This window comes from Cibotium barometz, chromosome 30 (assembly GCF_041138505.1).
Source record: "Cibotium barometz isolate CiBa-2024 chromosome 30, ASM4113850v1, whole genome shotgun sequence".
NCBI classification, from domain to species: Eukaryota; Viridiplantae; Streptophyta; class Polypodiopsida; order Cyatheales; family Cibotiaceae; genus Cibotium; species Cibotium barometz.
Window position 1 is genome coordinate 5007209 of NC_141075.1, and position 27292 is coordinate 5034500.

Consider the following 27292-nt stretch of genomic DNA (forward strand, 5'->3'; position numbering starts at 1 on the left):
CCATATGTAAAGGAGGGTATTGACCTCCTAACCCACTGTGCTGTGGTGTTAAACACCATCACCTTGGTTTTACCAAGGTTAACAGACAATCCACTGTCCTCTGCAAACGTGTGCAATGCATCCAAATGACGCTGCATCCCCTCTGGAGAATCTGAGATCAGCACAATATCATCAGCATACAATAACAGCGGAATCCATGTCCCTGCTAGCTGTGCTCCTCTGTCACCCTCCCGCTCTACATAGTCCGAAACCTCATCCACATACATCCCAAATAAGGTGGGAGAAAGGGGGCAGCCCTGTTTCACCTCAATAGTGGAGTGAACCATCTCAGATATACCGTGAGTAGTACGTACCTGCCCCACAACTGTCCTGTATAAAGCCATGATTTCCCAAATCAGCTCTGTGGGCACTCCCATCTCCTGTAGTCTGCGCATCAGTCTGGCTCTCAGTACTGTGTCAAAAGCTTTGCGGAAATCCACAAAGCAACAATAAATCCTCCTGCCATATAATCTACCCTCCTCAGTAATAGCTCTGAGTGTCAAGATATGGTCTAGAGTGGAGAAACCTCTCCTAAACCCTGCCTGTCGTGATGCATGTATGCCCTCTCTCTCTGCCCATCTACTCAACTCTTGCTCAAGAATAGATGCATATAATCTAGCCAATGTGTGACGAATCATGATGGTACGATAATTCCCAGGAAGCATGGGATCCCCTGACTTGAAGATAGGCACAATCGTGGACATATTCCAAGTCTCAGGAAAACCCTCACACATGGCTCGGTTAAACATCATAGCAATAAGCTCTGCAAGCATATCTCTGGCATGAATAAAGTGCTCTGCTACCAAACCATCATGATCATATGCTCTCCCAGTCCTCATCCTGTCAATAGCTTTCCTTACCATCTCAGCAGTAAAGAAAGCACGTCTCTGGGCATGGCTCCGATGGGTCTGGCAGGGGCGGCTGTCCTGGTGCTGTGTACAGGGATGCTGCATACTCACCCCAAATCTCTGTGGAGGTAATGGCTGGTGATGGTGAATGCTCATGCATTAGTCTCCATGCCTCGCCTGAGTCCTGACTCATAAATAACTGGTACAAATCCCTCTCTGAGGAAGATAAGCCCTCTTCTTCTGTCGCACTAGGTGCCGGAAGGTAATCCGTGACTGTCTGTGAGTGGTAACACCCATGAGCACCTCTCTCTGTAATCTGATCCTCATCTCTCTGCACTCCTCATCATACCAACTGTTCTGGGGCATGTTACCAGATTGTCTCCGTGTAGGCTGACTATGGGGATATGCCTCTGATGCTGTAGCATGAAGTGTCTCTATCAATATCTGAGTGAGCTCATCTAATGGCCGTCCCGGCTCCTCGGCACGTAAGCGTTTGTATATCTCATCCGTGTACACGGTGTCAGTCTCCCTCGTAAAGGTGTAATGAGTGTGTGTGGAGACCTGTCCCAATGGAGCGGTGCTGAACTGAAATGTGAGAGTGAAGGACAAGATAGCATGATCCACTTCTATTCCAACCGGCCTAGTGCCTACCATAAAATCCCGAAAAGAGGGAATGAGACTGGGCTGAGCCATAACATAGTCCACTGTACTAGCACCATGCCGATGTGGAAAGCTAGTGAAACCGCCCGATGTCGGGAATCTCTGTAGGCCATTCAGGATGGCCAAGCCATGTGCAGTCCCCATGTCTATCAAATACCGCCCATACACTGTATGTGTTCCTCATCCTGTGAGAGTCTAGATAGGCCCATATCCCTAACATCACTCTCCCTCAACATCTCCTGTGAGGTATCATAAAATACTGTCTGGTTATGTGCGGTCCTGGCATTGAAGTCCCCCAAGAGAATGATGTCACCATCCTTGGAGAACTCCCAAATGTCATCATCCAAAATAGAAAAGGGAGACTGCTCGCTAGGTGATGCATACACTGATGTACTAGGAGCAAAATAGCATATAGCAATGTAGAGATATCTGCCCGTCTCTGCCCTCAGTCTAACCCACATGTACCTAGCCTGCTCATCTCTGCGGACTATATGTATCAGTGGCTGTAGCTCCTCTCTAAACAATACTGCCACTCCTTTTGAGCCCCGTCCTCTATGCTCTGAATGAGTCTCCTGTCTAAAAGCTGTCTCCCATCGGTATCCACTAACATGTGGCATGGACTGTCCAGGAGCCTGATGCGTCTCACAGTAGAAGATAATGTCCCTCCCAGTGAAACTATCCTCAAAAGTCCCTACATCAAGGCGTAGAGATCCATTACAATTCCAATTAGCAACTTTGAGTGTAGTCCCATAGGTCTTGCGCCGTCATGAAGAGCGCCTCTCCATAATCACCACTCTACCATCTCTATAGAAGGCAACTTTCCCTTTCTCTCGGGCTGCCCTTATCTCTGGCATAATTTCTGTCATGTGGGCAAGTTGCGAGAGTGTGAGGTCATCTCCAAGAAATATTCCCGTCTTCTTGAGTGTAGGACATCTCTTCAAGAAGTCCTTCTTCGCTTCCATGGAGGGGAAACGAATGATAAGTGCTCTCTCCTTAGAAGATTTGCCACTACCTTCTCTCTTCTTTCCCACTCTCCATGCCTTTGTGTGCGTGGCTTCAATGCCCATCATAGAGAAGAGCTCCTTGGTTTCCCCTTCCGCATCATCACGGTCTTTTAGACCGGACACTCGTACATGTAAGGCCCGGGTCTTCCTCCTTTGCTCCTCTTCAAGGGTCATGTTGATGATGGTGGGAGTGGGCATGGGTGGCGATTCTTTACCTTTCCCTTTCTTGGCGACCTCGATCCATTTCTCGGCCTCGTCCATCTTCTTTTGTGTCTTTGTGATCACCTCCACCCATGAAGATGTCTTCTCTTTATGTTGCTCCTCCTCCTCTCGAATGATCCTCATTTGTTCCTTGATGGTATTCAGCTCTTCAATAAAGGAGGGCTGAAATTTTCCATCCTCAAGCTTGCTTTTTGAAGTGGCTTCCAACTCCTTTTTGAGGGCTGAGATTTGAGCCGCTTGACCTAAGTGATTAGCACTCCCAAACCCTAACCCAAGCATACCACACATGCTAGATTAGAGTTGCAAGAGACAAGGAGAGAGAGAACGCTCCAATTCTATTGCACAAGTGGGAGAATGAGTTACAAACAAGAGAAATTGGCTTTTATAGTTCCAATCCTTTCCCCATTAGGCCGCCCGGGAGTACAGGCCCAAAGTAGAAGTTTTAGCTCACTTTTGCCTTGCGCGTCGTGAACCCACCCTTAAGGTTATAAGTGGTCTTTTCAGGCATTTTATGGATGTAAAAACGACCCAAGTGAGTCGGGGACGTAAACCAAAAGCACGTCAAAAGATTTGGAAATTTTAAAATTTTTGAATTTTTGAATTATTATTAATATTATTATTTTGGGAAGGAACGTCCACAGCACTTGGGAAGGAACGGCCACGACACTTGGGAAGGAACGGCCGGGAAGGAACATCCACGGCACTTGGGAAGGAATGGACGGGAAGGAACATCCACGACACTTGGGAAGGAAGATCCGGGAAAGAACGTCTCCACGGCACTTACAAGAAGGAACGTCCATGGCACTTCGTCCAAGAAGGAACATCCACGGCACTTGGGAAGGAACGGCCGGGAAGGAACGTCCACGGCACGTGGGAAGGAACGGCCGGGAAGGAACGTCCACAACACTTGGGAAGGAATGGTTGAGAAGGAATGTCCTTGGCACTTTGGGAAGGAACGACCAGGAAGGAACGTCCGGGAAGGAACATCCACGGCACCTAGGAAGACACGACCGGGAAGGAATGTCCATGGCACTTGGGAAGGAATGGCCGAAAAGGAACGTCCACGACACTCTTGAAATTTGAATTTCAAATTGGAGAGAAGTGAGTGGCAGACAACTAAGACCCCCTGTTTAATGCTAGGTGAGTGGGATAGGGCTAAAGCTAGAGGCTACCTCTAAATTAGTGGATTTTGACTAATTTAGGGGTCCTCTAGCTTAACTAAAGATTAATTCTCTTAATCCCATTGTTAATCACTCTTTAACCCTCTTCTTAGCTCTCAAATTACTTCTAATTGGTGAGGAGGTTAATCATAGGGATTTTGACTAATTTAGGGGTTCTCTAGCTTAACTAAAGATTAATTCTCTTAATCCCACTGTTAATCACTCTTTAACCTCTTCTTAGCTCTCAAATTACTTCTAATTGGTGAGGAGGTTAATCATAGGGATTTGATAGGTGGATTAGCAATGTTTATGCTAATCTAAAGATGTGATTACTCCCAAGTAATTTAAGTAATTATGTCACTAATTAATCCACTCAAAAGAGAAAAAAATAGATAAAAGAGATCAAATTAGTGCTAATTCGTACTAATTAAGGCCTAACTGGAGTGAACTAAGCATAGATTTAAGTCAAGCCAAGTGTTTAGAACACTAACTCCACTCCAATTAGTCTAATTGCAAGCAATTCAGCTTAATGTTTTAGTTTTTAACTCTCTTTAAGTCATCTTGAGGGTTCCAAGGAATGTTTTTGGGTGCTATTGTCTAACACATGGATAACAATGCCCTATTTAATTACATAATGGAACTTCTAAGTAGGAGGTACTATTTTGCACTGTCTATAATATTTTGAGTTTTTCTCGTGTTAACTATTTCAGGCATTACTTTTTGGAATCCACATTCTCTCACATTGGTTTTATGTCTGTCAAATCCCCATGGATCTCCTCGTAGAGCAATCTTGAAACACTACTTGAAACCTGCAAAACAAATCCAAACAACGTGAAGGGGGTGCAGGCCTGACTCACCACCCAACCATGACAGCCGTGGACAAAACTCACAAGTCCTGGCTGTCTCCACCGAGCCACGAGCTGAGCTAACTAGCAAGATGCACCAACCAATCTCTACCCCGTGACGTCCCATACCGCCAAGGAGCTACCCTCGCGGGCCTCGAGACTGCTGTTGGCCTCGGTTGCATGAAGCAAGTGCACGTCTGCACTAGATCTAGGCTCCTGATTGTAGAGCTCTCGCAAAGATTTGCGAGACTCTATGACCAACTGACTAACCTTGGCCACCCTTTTATAGGCTCTTGGCCAGTCATCGGGCGTCCACACTTGGACGCCCGACGCCCGCCTGTCCATGCTTGGGTGCCCGCTTGTCAGTCTATCCCTAGTCCAGCTCGCCAATCAGCCTGCCTAGCTCCAAGCTTTCCCAAGCCTCGAAGCTAGTCTTGTGTGTGTGTGTGTTGCATACGGTAGATACACTTTGTGCATATGACATACTTCCCTTCCTCTAAGAGCTCACTCCTGAGCTCAGTAAAAACCTAGGGTAGTCCCTCTGAAGCGTGGTCTCTGTCTCCCATGTAGTGTCATCCTCAACACGATTCTTCCACTTGATCTTGTATTCCGTGAGTAGCGTATGCCGCAATTGTCTTTCACGAAATCCAAGAATCTTTTCCGGTTCGTGTGGCACAAATATCATATCCTCGACATCTATGATTTCTTGAGGAGTAACTAACTGTTTTGTTCCACCCAATACTTCCTTAAGTCTACTGACATGAAATATAGGATGAACTTTCACATGAGACGGCAAATCCAATTCATATGCAACTGAACCAATCCGGCTTATAACCTGAAATGGTCCGCAATATCTAGGGGATAATTTTGGTGATCGACCCGTCCGTTAAGTCTCGGAATCTCTCGGAGCTCGCAAATACACCATCATTCCTTTAGAGAACTCTCTCGGTGAACGATGTCTATTATAATAAAATCTCTCTGTCTTGAGCACTTCTAATAGTTTCCTTTGCAACTTGTATCATTTCTTGAATATATTGGAAAAAAGTATGTTGCTGAAGTTTTGAAAATCCCACGGTAACAGGTAATCGAGGTTGAAATCTGTATATAAGCATAAAAGGACTAAAACCTGTACTCGTATGCTTAGTAGTATTATATGCAAATTCTAACATAGGAAGATAATCCTTCCATGAACCCATCTTTTGGAGACATTCACGAAGCATGTCCTCCAAAGTTTGATTCACCCTTTCAGTCTGGCCATTAGATTGAGGATAATCTGAGGAACTCAGATTCAAAGTTGTTTCCAACTTCTCAAAAACAAGCCTCTAAAAGTCACTTGTAAACTTAGAATCCCTATCATTGACTATGTCTTGTGGTAAACCATACAGTCTAAACAATTGCTCGATAAATTGCCTTGCTAATTGCCTAGTTGTAACAGTCTTCCGTGTAGGTAAAAATCTAGCCATCTTTGTCAAGCGGTCCACCACAACCCAAATAGAATCGTGGCCTTGACGTGTTCTTGGCAATCCGGTAATTAAATCCATGGAAATACTTTCCCACTTATTACCTAGGATTTGCAAAGGATGCAACATCCCAACCTGTCTAAAGCGTTCAGCTTTATTTGTTTGACAAATCTGACACTTGAGGACATAATCTTCTACATACCCCTTTATCTTTGGCCAATAGAAAGTGTGTTTCACTAAAGCTAATGTCCTGTGTACCTCGGAGTGTCTACCAGAAAGGACGTCGTAACACTCCTTAAGAATCTTGGACCTAATGTCTGGGACATGTGGTACACAAATTTTGTCGTTACGGAACACTAAACCATTCCGAATCATCCATTGGCCTCCCGTAGCTAGAATGGTAGGTTGCTTAGTCAATGAGTCTTGGTCAGTCAATGAGCTCCCGTCCTGGATTCTGTGGCAATATGAACGAAAATAACTATCAGCTCTGCAAAGCCTTCTCAATGATTGAAATAAGTCAATGGAAATCTTGGTGAACGACAAAGTATTCACCTCTTTGATCTGACTAAGCGCATCTGCTACACTATTCATGGACCCCTTTCGATAGCATATTTCAAAATCAAAATCTTGCATTAACTCTGTCCATCTAGCTTTTCGTCCTCTCAAATCATCCGCATCACACACATACTTGATTGACTGATGAGCAGTCAATACCGGAGCCATATAAATAATGCATCTAAATCTTGAGAGTGTAAATGACAGCATAAAGCTGTTTCTCAAGGGTTGGCCAACGAGAGTGAGTGTCGTCCAGCTTTTGACTCTTGAAAGCAACAGGTCTATCATCTTGGAATAGAGCAACCCTGATCGCATAGTCACTCGCGTCAGTCTCAAGAACATAAGGTCGACTAGGATCGGGTAGTGCTAAGATAGGGGCTTCCTTGACTTTATCTTTCAAAAGTCTGAAGGCCATATCTAAGTCGTTATTCCAAGGGATAGGCTGATTCGACTTACGTCCACGACCTTTCAACAAGTCGGTTAGTGGTAGTGTGAGCTGAGAGTCCCCCCGCACAGATTTCTAAAGAAAAACAACAAAACCGAGAAAAGAACGAAGTTGTCTCACTGTCTGTGGTATCGGCCAAGCCAAAACCTTATGAACTCGGTCATAGTCAATGCTCAACCCGTCGCTTGTGATCTTGTGTCCCAAGAAAATAATTTCCGTCATAAAAAGCTCGCATTTACTTAGTTTAGCATAAAGTCGATTCAGTTTTAAAATAGTCAAGACAATCGTGATGTGTCTAACATGATCCTCAAGAGTATGACTGTAGACTAAAATATCGTCTAGGAACACTACCACAAACTTCTCCGAATGTTATATGGCAATGACAAAAAGATTCAATTGGCAGCAGATTATATGGATGAAATTGGAAGGGGACTTTCCACTTATGTAGCCACGTTGCTTTTGCTCGCCCCCAAATTGCTTCGGAGTAATGTTGGGGCCTAAAGCAAACGCCAAGGTATCCATACCCGAGAGAGTAGACAGGGTAGTGGTCAATAAAGAGATGGAATTCTGCAAAGTTTGCATCTGTGCGACCTTTGCCTGACGCTCCGTGAAAGAAGCCTCGAAAGTAACTTTAAACTCCTGAAAATTAGATTTAGTTACGAAATCTTTGAAAAGATCGCCATTGGTGGTCTCGATAGCCGGCAGGTCTTCATGTTCGAGAACGGGTTCCATCTCCGATTGTTGGGTCGACATCGTGAAGTGGAAAAATTTGAAAGTGAGAGAAAGTCTTGGTTGGAAGCAAGAGATGGTGCAAGAGAGCTCAAGGAGATGTGTGGCTAGAAGCCCACTCTAGGTGTAATCTATAAGGCCTCCCAAAAACGTTTGTTTTTATGTGTTGCTTTTGTGTTTTTTATTTTTTTCAAAAAACCACGCTAGAGGGCTTTTATAAAAGCTACACATAAGGCTTGTAAGTGCCACACATAAAAGCCATGCTAAAAAAAAAATAAAATCCACGCTAGGTGTTTAAAAAAAAAATGTTGCTGTCATTTTTTTGAAAACTCCATTGCCTTCGTTTGCTTTTAAAAACAAAACGTAGTTTTGTGGTTTTTATTACTATGCTACTCTTTTTAAAAGAAAACGTATGGTCTTCGTAAAAAAAAAACGAAAAGCATCAAAGGCTGAAAAAAAACATAGGCAAAAAAAAAAACACTGGTTTTGACTGTTGCCACCCGTCGGGTTGCCAACTGGCAGCCGCGAATAGCAACTTGGAGAGAGAAAAAAAAATCACCCGACTGCTTAGCTGCCACCGAGCTTGGTTCCCGATTCTCACAGACAACCGACCTGCTCTCACGCACAGCTGTGTTCGAGTTCTGGCTGCCGTTTTCTCACACAAAGCCGACTATCTCTCCTGCTTTTCTCTTTCGCTTGCTGATTCACAGCAGCCTCTTGCTTCTCTCCTTGCCCAAAAAAACAACTTTCTTCACAAAGTGTCGAAGTTGACCCTTTTCATGTACACCACCCTACTTGGGGTCTAGCGATGCAAATTAAAATCATAGGCTGAATTCTGAAAAAGAAAACAGCAGTATACATGAAAAACAGTAGTCATCTCGAACTCATACCTCTTTCTTTGACCTCTTTCTTCTCTACCTACCGACTTGCATGCTCTTCGAGGCATGCTTTGATACCACTGTCAAATTCCCACGGATCTCCTCGTAGAGCAATCGTGAAGCACGATCGAAACCTGCAAAACAAATCCAAACAACGTAAGGGGGTGCAGGCCTGACTCACCATTCAACCATGACAGCCGTGGGCAAAACCCACAAGTCTTGGCTGTCCACCGAGCCACGAGCTGAGCTCACCAGCAAGACGCACCGACCAATCTCTACCCCGTGATGTCCCATACCGCCATGGAGCTACCCTCGCGGGCCTCGAGACTGTGTCAGCCTCGGCTGCATGAAGCAGGTGCACATCTACACTGATCCAGGCTCCTGACCGTAGAGCTCTCGCAAAGACTTGTGAGACTCTATGACCAACTGACTAACCTTGGCCACCCTTTTATACCAACTGACTATCCTTGGCCACCTTTTTATAGGCTCTTGGCCAGTCATCGAGCGTCCACACTTGGGTGCCCGGCCGTCTATACTTGGGTGCCCGCCCGTCAGTCTCGCCAATCAGCGTGCCTAGCTCCAAGCTTCCCCAAGCCTCGAAGCTAGTCTTGTGTGTGTGTGTTGCACACGGTAGATACACTCTGTACACATGACAATGTCACTCCCAATAGTTGACTCAAAGGAAATGTAAAATTTTGTAACAACGAGAAGACCCTAAGATCTTAGTCCATTCAATGCCGCACCCTTTTGAGGATGCGATTTTATATATCGGGTTTCCTATTCCTACATTTCCTCATGGAGTTCTATCCCTAAAGGATTTTGTAGGACACATGTTTGAAATATGTGCATGTGAAGTCCTTCCCAAAATCTGCCCTAAACAGAGTTGAAAAGAAGGTTAGTCCTAAACCAAATCTGTGGTTTTGATGAGCTTTACGCTGGCTTGAGCGTAAGTGGATGCTGTACGGTAATGGATTGGATATGTTAAACTGTTATTAAGGCATTTCTTTACTCCACCTTTTCAAGGCAAGAAAATGTTGAAAGATACCAAAAGTAAGATGTTTTGTTGATTTGTTAAAGTGAATGCTTGCAAAACGGGACAAACCTCTTATTGTGCTACAATTTTGAGGGTTGTAATTCTCTTTTTTGAAGCTGCTTCTTGAAACCTGTGGCTGATTTTCTTACAGGGACTTCAATGACTTGGAAATACATTTTTTGGCACCTATCATGAAGGCACTGCAACATGTTGCTGATTTGGATGTGGAGAGCCAGGTGAAAAGTTTGAGTTGTCCTGATCTTCCAATTTGTTTTTACCTAGTAGAAGGACTAATTCATGCTTTTTGTTTGATGTTCTCATATTTAATGCTTATAATTTACTTAATGTCATCTAGGGAAAATTCTGCCTTGAACTCTCACACTCTTTGTCCATTTTTTAAAGCCAGACTACGGTAGTACAGTGTGAACTGTGTACATATAAGTTCTTGGTCGTAGAGAAAGTTTCAAACGCGTCAAAAGCTTTGTCCTGAAATATGGCTAGTGGGGGTTGTCAAAAATATGAGAGCCCATAAGAATATTTAGAAGCTAATCTCAACTCATACCTTTTTGTAATAATGAGCAAGGGAGGGCTTTTTGGTTGCTATAAGATTTCTGTGAACTTATCTTTTGCAATTGGCTAGAAGAAGAATTCTCAGCAAGAAACAGTGTCACCCATTTCCAATTATGCAATATCCTGTGCAGGTTTGTCCTGCTAAAAGGAATCAAGAGACATGGTTTTAAGCTCTACAAGTCGATCAGTAGAAAAAGGATCAGAAAAACAGGCCAACTACTAGAGTCAGACTCTGTTGATTGCTTTGTTGCGTGGATGCTTGAATGTTTGCATGTGTGCTTTGACTGACTGGTTAGTGTATGTTCAGCCTTGGTTCTTTTGCTTCTCAGTGTGTGTTGCAATTTCTGATTGTTTTTTTGTGTAATAGCCATTACAGACTTGGGCACGGCCAAGCAAAGCCCCTAGCAATGATGACTAAGGCTGTATGGAAAATCTTGACAGGCAGTAGATGGAGGAGGCTCCATTGCAAGCTTTGGTCTGAATCTACTATGTAGGTCTGAGATCTACTTTAGCCCACATAGGCATTTGAAAGGTTGAGTGTGCCCTAGACATCACACTTATCTTCACTTTTAGTGAGCGGTCCCATTACTCTCGGTTCTAACTGATCCTCCTACCTATAGAGGGTGATCTATAGCAGCCTCCACACCTCGCGGCCTACCTTTTCCAGTTCACAATTTGCCTTAGCCTCACCCACTTGCCGATGGTTCTTACTAGAGCCCAAAGGTGTCAGCAAACAAAACCTATGGAGCCCCATTATTCGGAGTCTTCATCTCAGCCTACTACTATGGAGGACCAGACCCACCAGCGTGGCAATCTGGCTCCAGTCGACTGGCAGCAGGCTTTAAAGAAGATGCAGCAGGAGTTCCAACAGCACTTCAGTCCCGTGTTCTTCCTTTTCCTGGTTATGTCCACCCACTCCTTGTCCTCCGTTGCCACCTCAACCCAGTGGGAGGTCTCATTGCAGTGCGGCATTATTGGCTTTCGTATTTTGTATGTCCCTAAGAAGCCATGTGTTTGTTCAAGTAAGTCTCTCCGCATCTCTTACTTGGCTGCCTGTAACTCATTACAGAGTTCTGTATTCTCTTTCTTCAGCTCTTGCTGCTGCAGGTGCATGGCCGTTACCCATTAGACTTTGTAGATTTGTTTTCTTTTATTTCTTGTAGCTCCTTTCTGATGGCTTTGAGCTCTGCCCTCAATGCAATGCCTGCATCCAGCTGTTTCAACATTATTTTACTCAGCACGTACAACATTTTCCAGTTGAGTGTAGCCATTGTTTCCATCTGTTCAAAATAATTGTGAGGTAGTTGAATATCTCCATTCACTCTTTCTAATTATAACAAGCTTGTCATACCCTTTGGGCATCAAATTTGGATATTGTTAGCCTTGAAACTACCCTTTTGATCCCATCAATTACCTAGCATACTTAACCCATGGCATAAAAGGAAACAAATTCAACTTAGTATAATTAGCATAGAACATATAAAGTTGATGAGTACTGGAAGACATTATCTCATATTAATGGAGTTCATGACTAGAAGAAGTTATAACATGTGGGGTGTATGGGGGGATAAGTTCAATGAAAATGTAAGATAGAAAATGCATTCAACAAAAGGATATTAATTTCTTATGGAGGAGTTACATGGCTCGCAAAATGGATCGAGCTCTCTCGCTAAGAACCTCTGCTGCATGGGTACGGGTGGTGGGCTCTGATGTCGTAGTAGAGGAACTGTTGTGGACAGTGGATTCCGATGTGCATGTGTGTACCACAAAGAAATCCATGATGGCTCTCTATGAGGTGTCCTATCAGAGTTGGGGCAATCTCTCAGCATGCTGCCTCAACACTATATCCCTGTGTCGTTTGAGCTCCTTCAAGCACATGCCCAAGCACCTCTGATCCTGAAACTGTCACCCGTGTGAGTGTCTGAATCCCTCTCGGAAGAGGCAGTGGCATCTCCTCCGTATCTCGTAGTAAGCCGGGCAACTGAACATATAATGGGCCTCATCCTCTACTGCTCTTGTGGTGCATACTGTGCATGTCCTCTCCTCATGTGGGATATTCTCAGCTCTGCTAGTCTCTACTTTGAGGCGATGGGAGGATACCCCGACCTGGCTGATCAGGATACGCATAGCATGTGACGTGTATCTGTATGTATCCTGGGATCTCAAAGAATCCATCCTCGGAGAGTCTGAAGAAGTGATCTTTGTAGAACTCACACTTCTTACCAACCTCTGACGGAGACACCCATGTCTGGTGTATGTGTAGCCCGAGTAGATCCGGTTGATCTCCTGTCGTGAGAGATCACGGCAGGGGGAATCCAGGCTATACTGAAACGGGGGGAGGCAGTCCATCTGTATGCCATGTGCATGAAACCACTCGACTACCTCAGAGTACCATGCATGTGTCGGTAATGGTACTGGCCGTGTCAGTGAGGAGGAGGGCAGTCCAGCTTGTCTCAATTGCTCCCTCTCCCTCTCGCAGTATAATTGCATAGAGGACTCTAGTGCTAGTCGTGGGAGGCGACTCTTTGTCAAGCGTGTATAGATGCTGAATATAAGTGACAGTCTGAAAAAGGGCATCTGTAGCCAGTGGGGCCACCCCAAACTTTGCATGTCGAATGTCATGGGGTGTAGATGGCTTACTTGTGATCATGCGTGACAACAGCATCACTTGTAGCCTCTCTATGCTCCTCCACTGATCCTTCCCTAGGCCTGGCCCCCAAAGGGCTGCACCATACATAGCCGCTGGTTGTACTAGAGTATCAAAGAGCCAGCACTTAGTGCGAGGTTCTTGGAAATGTGCCTGCACGCACTGTCTCTCCATACGGGCTAGGCCCCTCGCAAGTCGGTCAGTGGTAGCTGTGGTCATGCAAAACAAAGGGCCTGTAAAAGTGACTCCTAGATACACATACTTTTGCACAATCTCCACTAGGGCATCTCTGTATATGAAAGAAAATCATGAGGCGACTGCATAAGATGTGTTGAAGACCATAACCTTGGTTTTGCCCAAACTGACCGTAAGGTCTCTCTCCCTGCAAAATCTGTTTAATGCATTTAAGTGTTTCTGTAAACCCTTGACTGAATGTGAGATCAAGACAATGTCGTCAGTAGCCCGTAAAGTAAAGATATGGTCTAGCGTGGAGAAGTTTCTCTTGAATCCTACTTGGCCTGATGCTATGTTTCCCATCGATGCTATGTTTCCCATCCTCTTTGCCATAGAGCTCATCATGTCCTCTAGTATTGCCCCATAGATTTTGGCCATTCTATGACCAATCATGATAGTCTTGTGGTTACTTCGGTCCGTGGGGTCTCCCGCTTTGTGGATGGGTACAATGGTGTTGGTAGTCCAAGAGGGTGGGAAGCCTTCACAGAGTGTTTTGTTAAAAAGACTGGCAAGAATGAGAGCCAATACGTGGTACCCGTGGGCAAAATGTTCCGCGTGTAGATCCTCATGATCTTTTGCTCTCCCATTCCGCTGTCGTCGAACTGGCCCTGAGGTGTGGAAAATCAAGGCCTTGGTTTTCCCAAGGTTTCCTGTAAGCCCCCTCTGTGTGCAGAAGTCAGCGAGTGCATGGAGATGGTGCTGTAGTCCCATCCGCGACTGAGAGACCAGAATAATATCATCTGCATATAGCATAATGTGGACTGTGGTACCTGAGATGTCTACCCTGTCCCCACCACCGTGACCAATGAAGTCAGCAACCTCATCGATGTATAGCCCAAATAGTGTAGGAGAGAGTGGGCATCCTTGCTTCACACCTATGGTGCTAGCAATAACATCAGATAGCCCCCCGGGGCATTGTATGCCCCCTGAGGACCTGCTCATATAAAGCATAGATGCCCCAAACCATCTCTGATGGGATCCCCAATGACTATAAGCACTGGAAGAGTCTCTGTCATGGCACCATGTCAAATGCTTTGCGGAAATCCATAAAGCAGCAGTGTAATCTCTTCTCCCGCACACTAGTCTAGTCAATCAGACATCTCAAAGTGAATATATGGTCAATAGTGGAGAGAAATGAAATGATATATTAATGTCTCTGATAGGCCATAGTGGCCTATGAGACCAAAACTGAGAGTACATCTGAAGTTGGTGTCTCATCAAAGAGAACAACTAAATGAGACTAAAAAGTACAATAAACTGATTGTCCTATAGTTATAAGAACAGAACTGTAAGACTCCGAGATGATACTGAGTAGAAAATACTGGAAAATACTGAAAAATGTATTTGAGGTAGATCCATGTATGTTGATCAGTTGAATTGTTGCTCTCTCCTCCTTAGATCAAGTATCTCCGCCGTGGGGCTGTCTAGAATGGAGAGGTCGTAGAAGCGAGGTAGGCGCCTTCGATGCGAGCAATAATGGCTCTGATCTGGCGATGGCGAGGATGCCATGGTCGGGATCCTGATGGGCGTGGCCGACGAGCACGACATAAGATAACTGCTCTCAGTGGTGACTCCCTGGGACCGTGGTCGGTGCCTTGATGGCCCAATGGAGGAGGTATCAAGGTGTTTGGGCTGGGTTGCTGGTGCTGGTGCCGAAGAAATCTGTCAGGGTCCTCTGTCTAGGTACATCATGGCTCGGCCTCCTGTCTGCCAAGAGGGTCTCTCTGTGTCTCCCTCTGTCTAGGTACATCATGGCTCGGCCTCCTGTCTACCAGGAGGGTCTCTCTGTGTCGCCTGAGCTCAAGTAGAAACAATCCCAGGCATCTCTGATCCTCAAACTCCATGACCCTGCGTAAAGGCCCAAAACCCTCTCGGAAGAGGCAGTGATATTTCCCTCGGATCTCATAATAGATTGTACATCTGCAAATGTAGTGTTCCTCTGTCTCTACCTCCTGGTAGCATAGCTGACAAATGCGGTCATCCATGATCTGATGCACATATCGCCCTGTCTCAATCCGCAGCTAGTGTGATGAGGTTCGGATCTGTCCAATGGCACAATGTATCCCATGTGATAGGTGTACATCCATGTACGCCGGGCGGCTGATAAAATCATCCAGTGAGAGGTGTAGAAAATGGCTCTTGTAATGAGCCATTTTCGTGCCCAAGGGCTCAAGGGGGCTAGTCCATGTCCTCTCTGTGTCCACTTTGATGATATCCATCCTGATTACGCGGTTTCGCTCTGAGCGGGTGAGATCCAAAAATGGACAATCCAGACTGTACTGAAAGGGTGGTAGTGCCTCTATCCGCAAACCATGTAGGTCAAACCATGATCTCATCTGAGCGTACCAACAATGAGTATCTCCATCCTTTGCCAACTGTATGGATGAGATCAATGTCAATCGGGAGTACCTTTGCTGAGGGAGCTCCCATAGCCGCTCTAAAAAGGTAACTGCCTTGAATAGGGCCTCGGTTACTACTGGTGGAGCACCTAGCTCAGCCCGAACAATCTCATGTGGTACTGATGATTTGCTCTGAATCATGTGGGCAATCATGATAATCAGTGGTCTCTCCATTTGCCTCCATCCCTCATATGCCCCTCTCTGAGATCCGTGATGTATACTGGGTCCCCAAGTTCGAGCTCCGTACAGGAGGGTCGGTGTGACAAGCGTATCAAATAGCCACAATTTGGTGCGTGGCTCCTGAAACTGTATGTGTGCACATTGCCTCTCAAGTGCCCCCAAGGCTGCATGCCCTCGAGCTAATCGAGCTGCTGTTGCCTGCTTCAGGGAGAAATGGGGTCCTGTGAAAGTAACTCCCAAGTAGACATTTGACCTGACGTACTCTACCGACTCCCCTCGGAAAGTGAACTCAGGCTCTAATCTCGTCACCCATGCCTGTAACCTTGGTTTTCCCAAGGTTCACTGTCGGGTCTCTATCCGCACAGAAAGCCTGTAATGCATCCAGGTGTTTCTGTAATCCCTCCGGAGAGTCTGAGATTAAAACAATATCATCAGCATATAACAAGATGGGTATCAACACCCTTGCTAGCCATGCCCCTGGGCCTCCCAATCTGTCTACATAATCATATACCGCATCAATGTACAGTCCAAAGAGGGTGGGCGATAGCGGGCATCCCTGCTTCACCCCTATCGTGCTGGTCACCCTATCAGATAGTCCGCCTGGAGCTCGGACTCTGCCTGTCACAGACTCATACAAAGCATATATCCCCCACTGCATATTCTCGGGTACCTCAATGTCATGCAATCTGTGCATAAGCCTCGCACGTTGTCGTGACGTGGGCGGTATCGCTGGGAAAGTGCGGGACTTCTGGCTGTGAGAGTAGCTTCTATTCCCAGCAAGGAAACAAAACATATAACTCTTCAAGGGGCATAAGACATCTCCATTTTGGATGACATGTACATGTGTCAATTCACTTCAAACATTCCCAATTACAGCTTGATGATTGCACACAAGTCACAAACCAAGAGCTTGATTAACTCAAATCACAGATCACCTGTCCCTTTATCCAAGTGCCTCATACATAACACATGTAGGCATAGCACAATCTTCAAAAGATTTCCATATACATGTGACCATTCACATCACATGTTTCACATAATGTCAACATCACCATTTCAAGATGATTCTTGATCTCATGAAAACCTCTGCATTCAGATTCCAACAACTCACAAAGCAAAAGATGGTATATGGCATATAAACATCATCACATGATTTCCAAAACCCAAGAAAACAAATAACATTATGACATTAAGACCTCTGCAAGCGGTCTCCTCCGCTCATCTACACCCCGACTCCATACTCGAACAGGCCTCTTCACTGCTCCCAGTCGTCAACCACTCGCCTCTTCAGTCTCGCCGTCAGCAGCAGCAGGTTCACCCTTCACGTCTGTCCTCTGCAGCTTCATTTCACGGCCACTTCATCGTTGGCTCTCTTCACCTTTTGCTGCTGCTCAATCACCCGAGCGGTCTTCCACAACCAGAAGCTTCAGAATGCGAAATCATCCCCTTAACCATGTGTTTCTGAATGAGGAATTATCCCGCAGAGAGGCATTATGAGGTTTATACTCCATCACATAGCTTTGAGGTAAGTGCAGGTGCCGCTTTATGGAGTCCCGCAGGGACATAACAGCCTGGTTATCTGAAGAATTGCGATTCCAAACACTCAATATGTCCTCTCCGAAACGAATACTTAGTACAGCTCCACATATACTGTCAGCAGCCTCTACAATTCACGAGGTGGCAACACCACCAATCACTCGGCGTCTGCACGATCACCCCCAGCCAGGCTCTGCCCACACCAAGGCCGCCCCAGCGCCTGTCTGTACTCACGATCACCCGGCCCCTTTTTTCCCGAGAGATCCCTCCCTTCTACTCGGCGGCTTCTTCTCTTTTCCTTGCACTTGATGCTGCTCACACCCTCCCTCGATGCTGGCTCTCTACGCCCACACCAGCTGCGCCTCAGAGCCCCGCCGAATCCCCTTTACTTTGCCTGCACACTCTCCCGCGCCTCTGCCCTCTGCGCTTGTTGACGACCCCTTTTCTCTCTGCTCATCAACCCCCTTTTTTTTTTTACCAGCCCGGCCTGCCTACTCGGCGGCCTTCCTTCCTGTGTGTGCCACCACAAGGCGGCCCTCCCTGTATACCTGCAGCTGCGCGCGGGTTGACAGCGTCCGAGAAGCCCCCTAGCCCTTCGACTCCTCGCCACCTTCTAGACTGCGCACGCTGGCAGCCGTGTAAACCTTCCACATGGCTATTCTCACTAGTGCCACGTAATGCTTTCATTTCACACCAACATACATACACACCATCCAACTATACCTCAAGTTCTGGATGGGCCATGGATTCACCACACATTTAGCCCACCCCATGGATCAAACACATTCATGTGTTTGATATCTCGTTTTTCTTCAAACCTCTCTCTCCAGCACCCACTTTATAACATTATATACAATATCAACATCATGACCCATTATCACATTTCCCTCTTGGATCAAAAGGGATCAACACCCTTTTCCATAACCATCAAACTGCACCCACGACCTTCCAAAAACAATGCTGCCCGCAACCTTTGAATCATCAGCATCATTATTACCAAGACACGGCCATTCCAGATTGGTGCCCTGCATTTAGCAACCACCCGCACACCACACTCATGTACTGAGGCTTCGAGACCTGGCTCAGCTTCAGCTTGTCTTATTGAACCTCATTTACAATATGAACATATGTACATGGGCATCATATAATGACTCAAGTCATGGCACTTAATCCCATGCATCTGAATTTGTATTTAATGGCCTTACATGCATGGTTTCACACCATAGACGTGCCATGGCACGACATCCACCCCCTCTAAACCTGCACATCCTCCGGTAGGTGCCAAGTCATCATCAAGATCCACATATATTTGAATGTCATCTTCATACATTAATCAGCAAAAAGAACCTGTCATCTGGCCAACCCCCATGTTTGGAACACTTTAAAGTGTTTCAAACCAAGCTTTGGTATCCATAAATATCAAACAAGTAAAAAAAACAAAGCCTTCCTGATTATCCACCATTGTTCTGCATTCAATCCCCAAATACATTTGTCATGGTTGCCAACAATCCATATACCACGATCAAATACCCATTTGCATTCCACATGAGCCTGCTCCATTGACTTATAACATATCCTTGGTTCAAATACACATAATGGCATCATAGCAAGCCATTCATCACATTGTGCTCTTTTGCATATTACCTCCTCATCTATCTTCACCACCAATATGCTGTCAAAGCCTTTACATGCTTCACATGCATCTATGCAAACTGGTGCAAGAAAATCAAGGTGTGATGCTACATCAAAATGTCCCGGTCCATCAATAGCATAAACATCAAAAGCATCATCTTTGTCATGTAAACAAAACACATCTCTAGCATCATCAAGAGTGCAAGAAGCCTCATTCATAGATTGTTGGTTACCGATGTTTGCAAATAGAAACTCATCATCATCAAACAGCTGAGCCATCCCAAGATCCTCACTGTCTTGAGCAATAGACTCATCCACATAAACATTAACTTCACTAAACTGATCCTCTAACAAAACCTGCTTGTCTTGAAAGAGAAACTCCAAACAAAAACCACCATCTGCAAAGCAAACATCCTCTGAAACAACATTCGTATGACTTCCGGTCACATATGCACTATCCTCCATAACATCATTAGCAACATGCATATCATCAACACCTTGAACACTATCAAACAAACATGGCAAAGCATCCATAGAAGCATCATAACCATCATCCGTGGCATCTCCTTCGTCATTTTTCCTCTTACGCTTTTCCTGTACCTGTGCCTCATTATTCTGGCATTTTGCAATGTAGGCATGAACAGATTGAGAATCCACAGGTTCTTCCCAGCTAGTCTCAAGACGTATACGGTCTCCTGCCTCATGCAAAACCTGCTTAGACACCTTCTTTGACGCAATTAGCTCCATTGTTGATGGCCAAAAATCTTCATTCTCATAATCTTCATCATTCTCAGATTCCTGCTTTGATTGACCAACCTTTAACCCATAGGTTGTTGCCTCAACCATAGAGATGGCATGGCTAGTAGCCATATCCTCAACCAGCTTTTTCATCCCTCCTTTCCCAAAGTTTGTGCTTAATGGAAGACCAGTCTCTGTAAGGTGGATTTTCCCATCTTTGAAAAACACAAGTTGATTTCTGAGCGCTTCCTTATAGCTAGCACAGTCTTTCTTTGCATGTTCTGGGTCATCACACCATATACATCTGAATGTAAACCCTTCTTTGCTTTGAGGCCTTTGCATAGAAGCCTGCCCTAATGGTAGCCCTTTTTCTTCAATCCTAGACATCTTCAATTTTAGGTCTCGCATGCCCTTAATAAGCTCTTCCATTGGCCCTTCTACCTTTGGGATTGCAGCAACTGGTTTTGGTAGATTCTCAGGGGTAACAGCAGTTATAGGGGTTGCCAAGCTCATCACCATTTTATCCCTCCTTCGCTGCCGCTTTGCTAGCATGGTGACCGCATCCTCGACATCATTCCAATCATTCTTTAGCCCCTGCTCTGTATTCTTATCCTCAAGGAGGATTTCCAGTTTCTCTTGGAGATCTTTCCCAGCTGCTTGTAAGAAGAGCTCTGTTTTTTTCCTGTCCAAAGTTGTGCGCTCTATCCTTGACAGCTGGGCATAGCGCTTCTCAAACTCTCTTAGCAACTCTGTGGCAGAAATTCCCATTTTGGGTTTTGTGACCCATTCCAAGAAAGTTCGCTTGGTCACCCGCTCAGAATCCTCCATGAAATAATCATCCTTCAAAGCAAGCTTGAACTCCTCCCAATTTCTGCCACCATGTGCTGCCTGTAATCCTCTTATGCGCTCTCTTATTTCAGGAACACATACCAGCTCAAAGCTTCGAACCATATTCTCCTCAGTCACCCTGTTTAGCTCCATTTCCTTTGTGTAATTGCGCAGGTATTTTGTAATGTCTTTCCCATCAAATTGATCCACCTTCTTCACGATTGACCGAAGTGCTTTAGTCGTGGAAATTTGCCCCCTCTCAGCCACTTGCTGCTGATGCATATACATAGTAAACATCTGAAACATTTGCATAACCCCAGGGTCAAAACGAACCCCTTGTCCCTCAAGATACTCAGCCATAGCTTGCACTGTGTATTTCACCACTAACTCTCACCCCAGCAGTTTCACGTCGGGTTTACCAAAGCTGTCGTGACGTGGGCGGTATCGCTGGGAAAGTGCGGGACTTCTGGCTGTGAGAGTAGCTTCTATTCCCAGCAAGGAAACAAAACATATAACTCTTCAAGGGGCATAAGACATCTCCATTTTGGATGACATGTACATGTGTCAATTCACTTCAAACATTCCCAATTACAGCTTGATGATTGCACACAAGTCACAAACCAAGAGCTTGATTAACTCAAATCACAGATCACTTGTCTCTTTATCCAAGTGCCTCATACATAACACATGTAGGCATAGCACAATCTTCAAAAGATTTCCATATACATGTGACCATTCACATCACATGTTTCACATAATGTCAACATCACCATTTCAAGATGACTCTTGATCTCATGAAAACCTCTGCATTCAGATTCCAACAACTCACAAAGCAAAAGATGGTATATGGCATATATACATCATCACATGATTTCCAAAACCCAAGAAAACAAATAACATTATGACATTAAGACCTCTGCAAGCGGTCTCCTCCGCTCATCTACACCCCGAGTCCATACTCGAACAGGCCTCTTCACTGCTCCCAATCGTCAACCACTCGCCTCTTCAGTCTCGCCGTCAGCAGCAGCAGGTTCACCCTTCACGTCTGTCCTCTGCAGCTTCATTTCACGGCCACTTCATCGTTGGCTCTCTTCACCTTTTGCTGCTGCTCAATCACCCGAGCGGTCTTCCACAACCAGAAGCTTCAGAATGCCAAATCATCCCCTTAACCATGTGTTTCTGAATGAGGAATTATCCCGCAGAGAGGCATTATGAGGTTTATACTCCATCACATAGCTTTGAGGTAAGTGCAGGTGCCGCTTTATGGAGTCCCGCAGGGACATAACAGCCTGGTTATCTGAAGAATTGCGATTCCAAACACTCAATATGTCCTCTCCGAAACGAATACTTAGTACAGCTCCACATACACTGTCAGCAGCCTCTACAATTCACGAGGTGGCAACACCACCAATCACTCAGCGTCTGCACGATCACCCCCAGCCAGGCTCTGCCCACACCAAGGCCGCCCCAGCGCCTGTCTGTACTCACGATCACCCGGGCCCCTTTTTTCCCGAGAGATCCCTCCCTTCTACTCGGCGGCTTTTTCTCTTTTCCTTGCACTTGACGCTGCTCACACCCTCCCTCGATGCTGGCTCTCTACGCCCACACCAGCTGCGCCTCAGAGCCTGGCCGAATCCCCTTTACTTTGCGTGCACACTCTCCCGCGCCTCTGCCCTCTGCCTTGTAGACGACCCCTTTTCTCTCTGCTCATCAACCCCCGTTTTTTTTTACCGGCCCGGCCTGCCTACTCGGCGGCCTTCCTTCCTGTGTGTGCCACCACAAGGCGGCCCTCCCTGTATACCTGGAGCTGCGCGCGGGTTGACAGCGTCCGAGAAGCCCCCTAGCCCTTCGACTCCTTGCCACCTTCTAGACTGCGCACGCTGGCAGCCGTGTAAACCTTCCACATGGCTATTCTCACTAGTGCCACATAATGCTTTCATTTCACACCAACATACATACACACCATCCAACTATACCTCAAGTTCTGGATGGGCCATGGATTCACCACACATTTAGCCCACCCCATGGATCAAACACATTCATGTGTTTGATATCTCCTTTTTCTTCAAACCTCTCTCTCCACCACGCACTTTATAACATTATATACAATATCAACATCATGACCCATTATCACATTTCCCTCTTGGATCAAAAGGGATCAACACCCTTTTCCATAACCATCAAACTGCACCCACGACCTTCCAAAAACAATGCTGCCCACAACCTTTGAATCATCAGCATCATTATTACCAAGACACGGCCATTCCAGATTGGTGCCCTGCATTTAGCAACCACCCGCACACCACACTCATGTACCGAGGCTTCGAGACCTGGCTCAGCTTCAGCTTGTCTTATTGAACCTCATTTACAATATGAACATATGTACGTGGGCATCATATAATGACTCAAGTCATGGCACTTAATCCCATGCATCTGAATTTGTATTTAATGGCCTTACATGCATGGTTTCACACCATAGACGTGCCATGGCACGACATCGTGGTACGGTATTGAGGGCTTTGCGGAAGTCCACAAAGCAGCAGTATATCCTTCTCTTCTGTGCCCTGGCCTCTTCAATAAGTGCCCAGGGTGTCAGTATGTGATCCAAGGTAGTAAATCCTCTCCTGAAGCCAGCGTGTCCATGTGCTCGATGTCCATGCCTCTCTGCCCATCGGCTTAGCTCCGACTCCAATATAGAGCCATATAATTTGGCCAAGTAATGACCAATCATGATCGTCCGGTAGTTGCCTGGTAGCATGGGGTCCCCACTCTGAAAGAGTGGTACAATGATATGCTCTCTCTAGCTTGTCGAGAAACCCTCACAAATTGCACGATTAAACCCATGTATGATGAGCGGAGCCAAAGCGTCTCGTGCATATGAGAAGTGCTCTCCAACTAGCCCATCATGATCCTGTGCCTTTCCATTCTGTAACGTGTGTTGGTAGATCTCCTCCTCTAGCTTAGCCAGATAGGCTCGTTTCTTCCTCCGCACAAAGCGCTGAAAGATCATCCTGGCCTGTCTATGCGTGTGAGACCCAATGGCAATCTCATGCTGTAGCTGTGCTCGTGTCTCACGACACTCATCATCATACCAACTGTTCTGTGGGGCAGTGCTGCGGGGGTGGGTGGAAGGGATCATAGTGCAGGGAAACACATATGAGGCGGATGCATGTAGAACACCTGCCAATCCTCTCGTGATCTCGTTCAGAGGGCTATGCGGGTCTAAAGCAAACAAGCCATCAGATACTGCATCCCGATAAACCCCAACTGTCTCACGTGTAAACTGATATCTCGGGTACCTAGGTAGATGAGTGGCTGGCCCATCTCTCGGGGATCTACCTACTAGTGTGAAACTCAGGTATGCATGATCGGCTGCTATGCCAATGGGCCTACTGGAAATCATGAAACCCCGCACATCAGGTATCAATGAAGGAGATCCCATCAAGTAGTCCACTGTGCTCGCTCCCCCTTTAACTGACTTGAGAGAGAGAGAGAGAGAGAGAGAGAGAGAGAGAGAGAGAGATTGATTGCCAACCAAACACTAAATTGAGGTAACTGACTTTAAATATGAAGCTTGTTTCCTTGCAGGTGTTATACTACACACCAAGTAGTGTTCGTTCATTGTGGGATCCTAATCTTAAAAAACATGTGGTTTTTTCCAAGGATCTTCCCTTTTTTGTGAGTTCTCTTGATTTTAGAGAGCAATTTCGATGTTAGCTTTCTTGACGTATTCTTTAGTCTCAAGGATTTTGCTTACTGGTTAGATAGTTTTTACAAGTGGAATGAATGTTTTTAGTACCGTATGTCAGGATTGACGAATGCATATTTCAGCTTGCACATAAAATGCAGGCTATTTAAATGTGAATGTCATGGATGCTTTTAATTTTCTCTGCAGGTGAATGCAAACGAGTGGCATTTAGATACTTCGAGTGCAGCTGCTGGCCGTTCAAAGCTTCTGCATTTTGCGATGTAACTTTTTTAGTGCTCTAGAGCTCTATTCATGATTTTTGCTTCTGTGGTCCAATGCGATTTTTTTCGTAGTGGTCTATTGTTCTACTTTAATCATTATTAGGTAATGGTTTTTGCAAAATGGCTTAAGCAGATGCTTGTGTGGAAAGAGGCAAATTTTGGAAACCCCTTCCTTTACTACACACCCCCTCCCGCTGACCCCCTTCTTCCTGGTGAACAATACTTTTATCAGGTGTGATAAAACAAATACAAGAGCCAAGGCTTCAGGAATCAAAACACGATGCAGAGCATGAAAAAAATCACGTAGGTGGCTGCAAACACCAAGATAATCCTGAGGAAGACTAAGAAAAGAAGAGACAGTCTTTCCATTCTGAGGAAGTTCGTTCTTCTGGCAGTTGCAGATCTCGAGAAACTATGTATCCTCAACCAAATGGCCAGAAGTGTTTGCACAATATTAGTCGGGTGGCTGGAAAGGCTCCAAGAAGGCAGGATCTGAGTTCTGCCATGTTTTCAGTAATTGTAGTCTATAAATTGTGGATTGCTGCCTCTTGCCTAAGAGATGGATGATATCAGGAGCTACTTTTAGTGGTGATGGGAAAGTTCCAATCTGGTGAAACGTACAAGAAGAAACACAAATATGAGCAAGACACAGTTAAAGCTGTTGGTCATTTTGATGTTTCTTTTAGTGATGAAGAATTTACCAACAAAGAGTTTAAGCTGCACTATTTCCACATGCATGTAAAAGACACTGATCGCCATGTGGATGGGTCTTAAGCTTGAAGGGAAAGGTCCCACTACTTGGAAGAAATTTAACAAAGCTTTTCATCTCTAATGTCTTGAAGAAAGATATGACGAGGGATTGGGTTATTTTGCCAAGTGGAAGCAGCGAGTGTGTATGGCTATTTAATTCCAAATAAAGAGACTGTGAAGACTTAGCATAAATCACCCTCAAATGCTCAAAATTTGAAATTCAATGCTTCAGTGAAGATTTATCCGAAATCTGGCAAATCTAAAGAGAAAGTATGTGAAGACCTAATAAAAATCACCCTCCAAATGCTCAAAAGTGGAAATTTAATGTTTCAACAAATATAGCTCCAAAATCTGAAAAATCTGGACAGGTATCAATCTGGCCAATACCTTAGGAGAAAATGCTTTAATGAAGATTGGTCTGTAGCCACCAAGCGAGTGCATACGGACTGGCCACGGCAAGAGTGACAGTGTCACACCGTCACAGTGAGTCAACGGAGGCGCCAGAGACACGAGATGCACGCAACAGCATTGAAGCCTCCAACGGCACTGACGGCACCGACTGACTCTCCAACGGCATCTCCTAGAGATGGGAGATTCTTTCAAAGGCTACACTGCCACCTCAAGGCATCCACCAAAGATAGGAGATGCCACCGACTGGGCCTCAGGCATATATGACCCCTCAACCCATCTTGGAGGACATCCTTTTATTCCATCTTGGAGGACATCCTTATCCTGCATCCCTCACCATCATCCTGAAGGACATCCTTCATGCTCATCCTTCATACCACTTGTACCCTGTGTTTTGTCATTAGCTTGAGCTGTGTCGTCCTCTTCAGTGTGACCTCTTCTAAGTGTACACGATACAGTGAAGGACATGTATCACTGTTCTCTGAGTAGTGCAAGTGTTCTCATTCCTTTCGTAGTCTTGTCTCTTCTTGTGTCGTGTTCCGCACACCACCAACATTGTTGGAATTCTAGGAGCTAGCCTCCTGAGTCCCAACTTGAAAATGCATGACTCATGCTTGAGCGTGATGTAGGCTTTGTACAACCAACAGTGACACATTCGGATGACCCGGTGGCTCAGTTGAAGGAGCTGGAGGCACTCAAAGTGGGCCAGAAACTTCCGAGCAAGGAAAGTACCTTGCTCCAACTCAAAAGGGAGATTGAGGAATTGAAGGCTCAGCACGAAGCCAAGAAGGGGCTGTGGTGTGCTATATACCAGTCACTTGGACACAACGTCCAAGAATGCCCAAAAAGGCGGTACTGTTGTAAGCCCAATGGAGCGTGCAGTGACATATTCAACCACGTGTCCAAGATAGATAGGTAGAGAGAGAAGGGGTGGAGAGAGAGAGAGGTATAGGGGTTTTACATAGTACACCACATTGAGCGAGGAACACGCTCCCCCTTTCAGGAATTTATTTCAAGAGCAATCCACGGGCTCTTCCAAGCCAGGACCAATACAACAAATGAATACAATATCAAACAAAATGTGCCGATGACGAGGACATTGCTGGAGTCGATGTCGAGGCACAAGATATTTGATGCCTGAGCACACCACGAGGATGACCCACAAGTGTCTTACATCGGGCTAGTACCAATACCCATTTTTGATGCTCTCAAATACCCATAAGAACTCTGCACCCAATTTGGCAAAAGGTTCTCGAGAAATACAAAACACCAAGACGGTGGTGTTAGTACAACAGGGTGGCGACGGTGCCCTGAAGGCGGTGTTGGTGGCTTTGTGCAGGAGCCACAGTGGGGCAGCTATTGTGCTGGCGCTGTTGGCGGCATTGCGCTCTGATGCTGGCGTTGCTAGCACTGGTGGTGATTGAAGGCAGCTGGTGTAGGCGGCGCACACAAGTAGAGCAGAGGCGGCTACAGGCAGCGCAGGGGCGACGTAGCTAGGCAAACAGTGCGGGGTAGCTAGGTGT

General features: G+C 45.7%; 1 protein-coding gene across 1 annotated transcript in view; it reads left to right on the top strand.

The window, feature by feature from the left end:
* LOC147621085 (GPI transamidase component PIG-S-like protein) overlaps nt 1–27292 on the top strand; it is a 179450-nt gene that overhangs the window by 73106 nt on the left and 79052 nt on the right. Inside the window, exons 3-5 of the mRNA XM_086823782.1 lie at nt 10030–10114; nt 24231–24320; nt 24538–24611. Of these exons, the coding sequence (XP_086679908.1) occupies nt 10030–10114; nt 24231–24320; nt 24538–24611 (249 nt within the window). The remainder of the gene's footprint in view (nt 1–10029; nt 10115–24230; nt 24321–24537; nt 24612–27292) is intronic.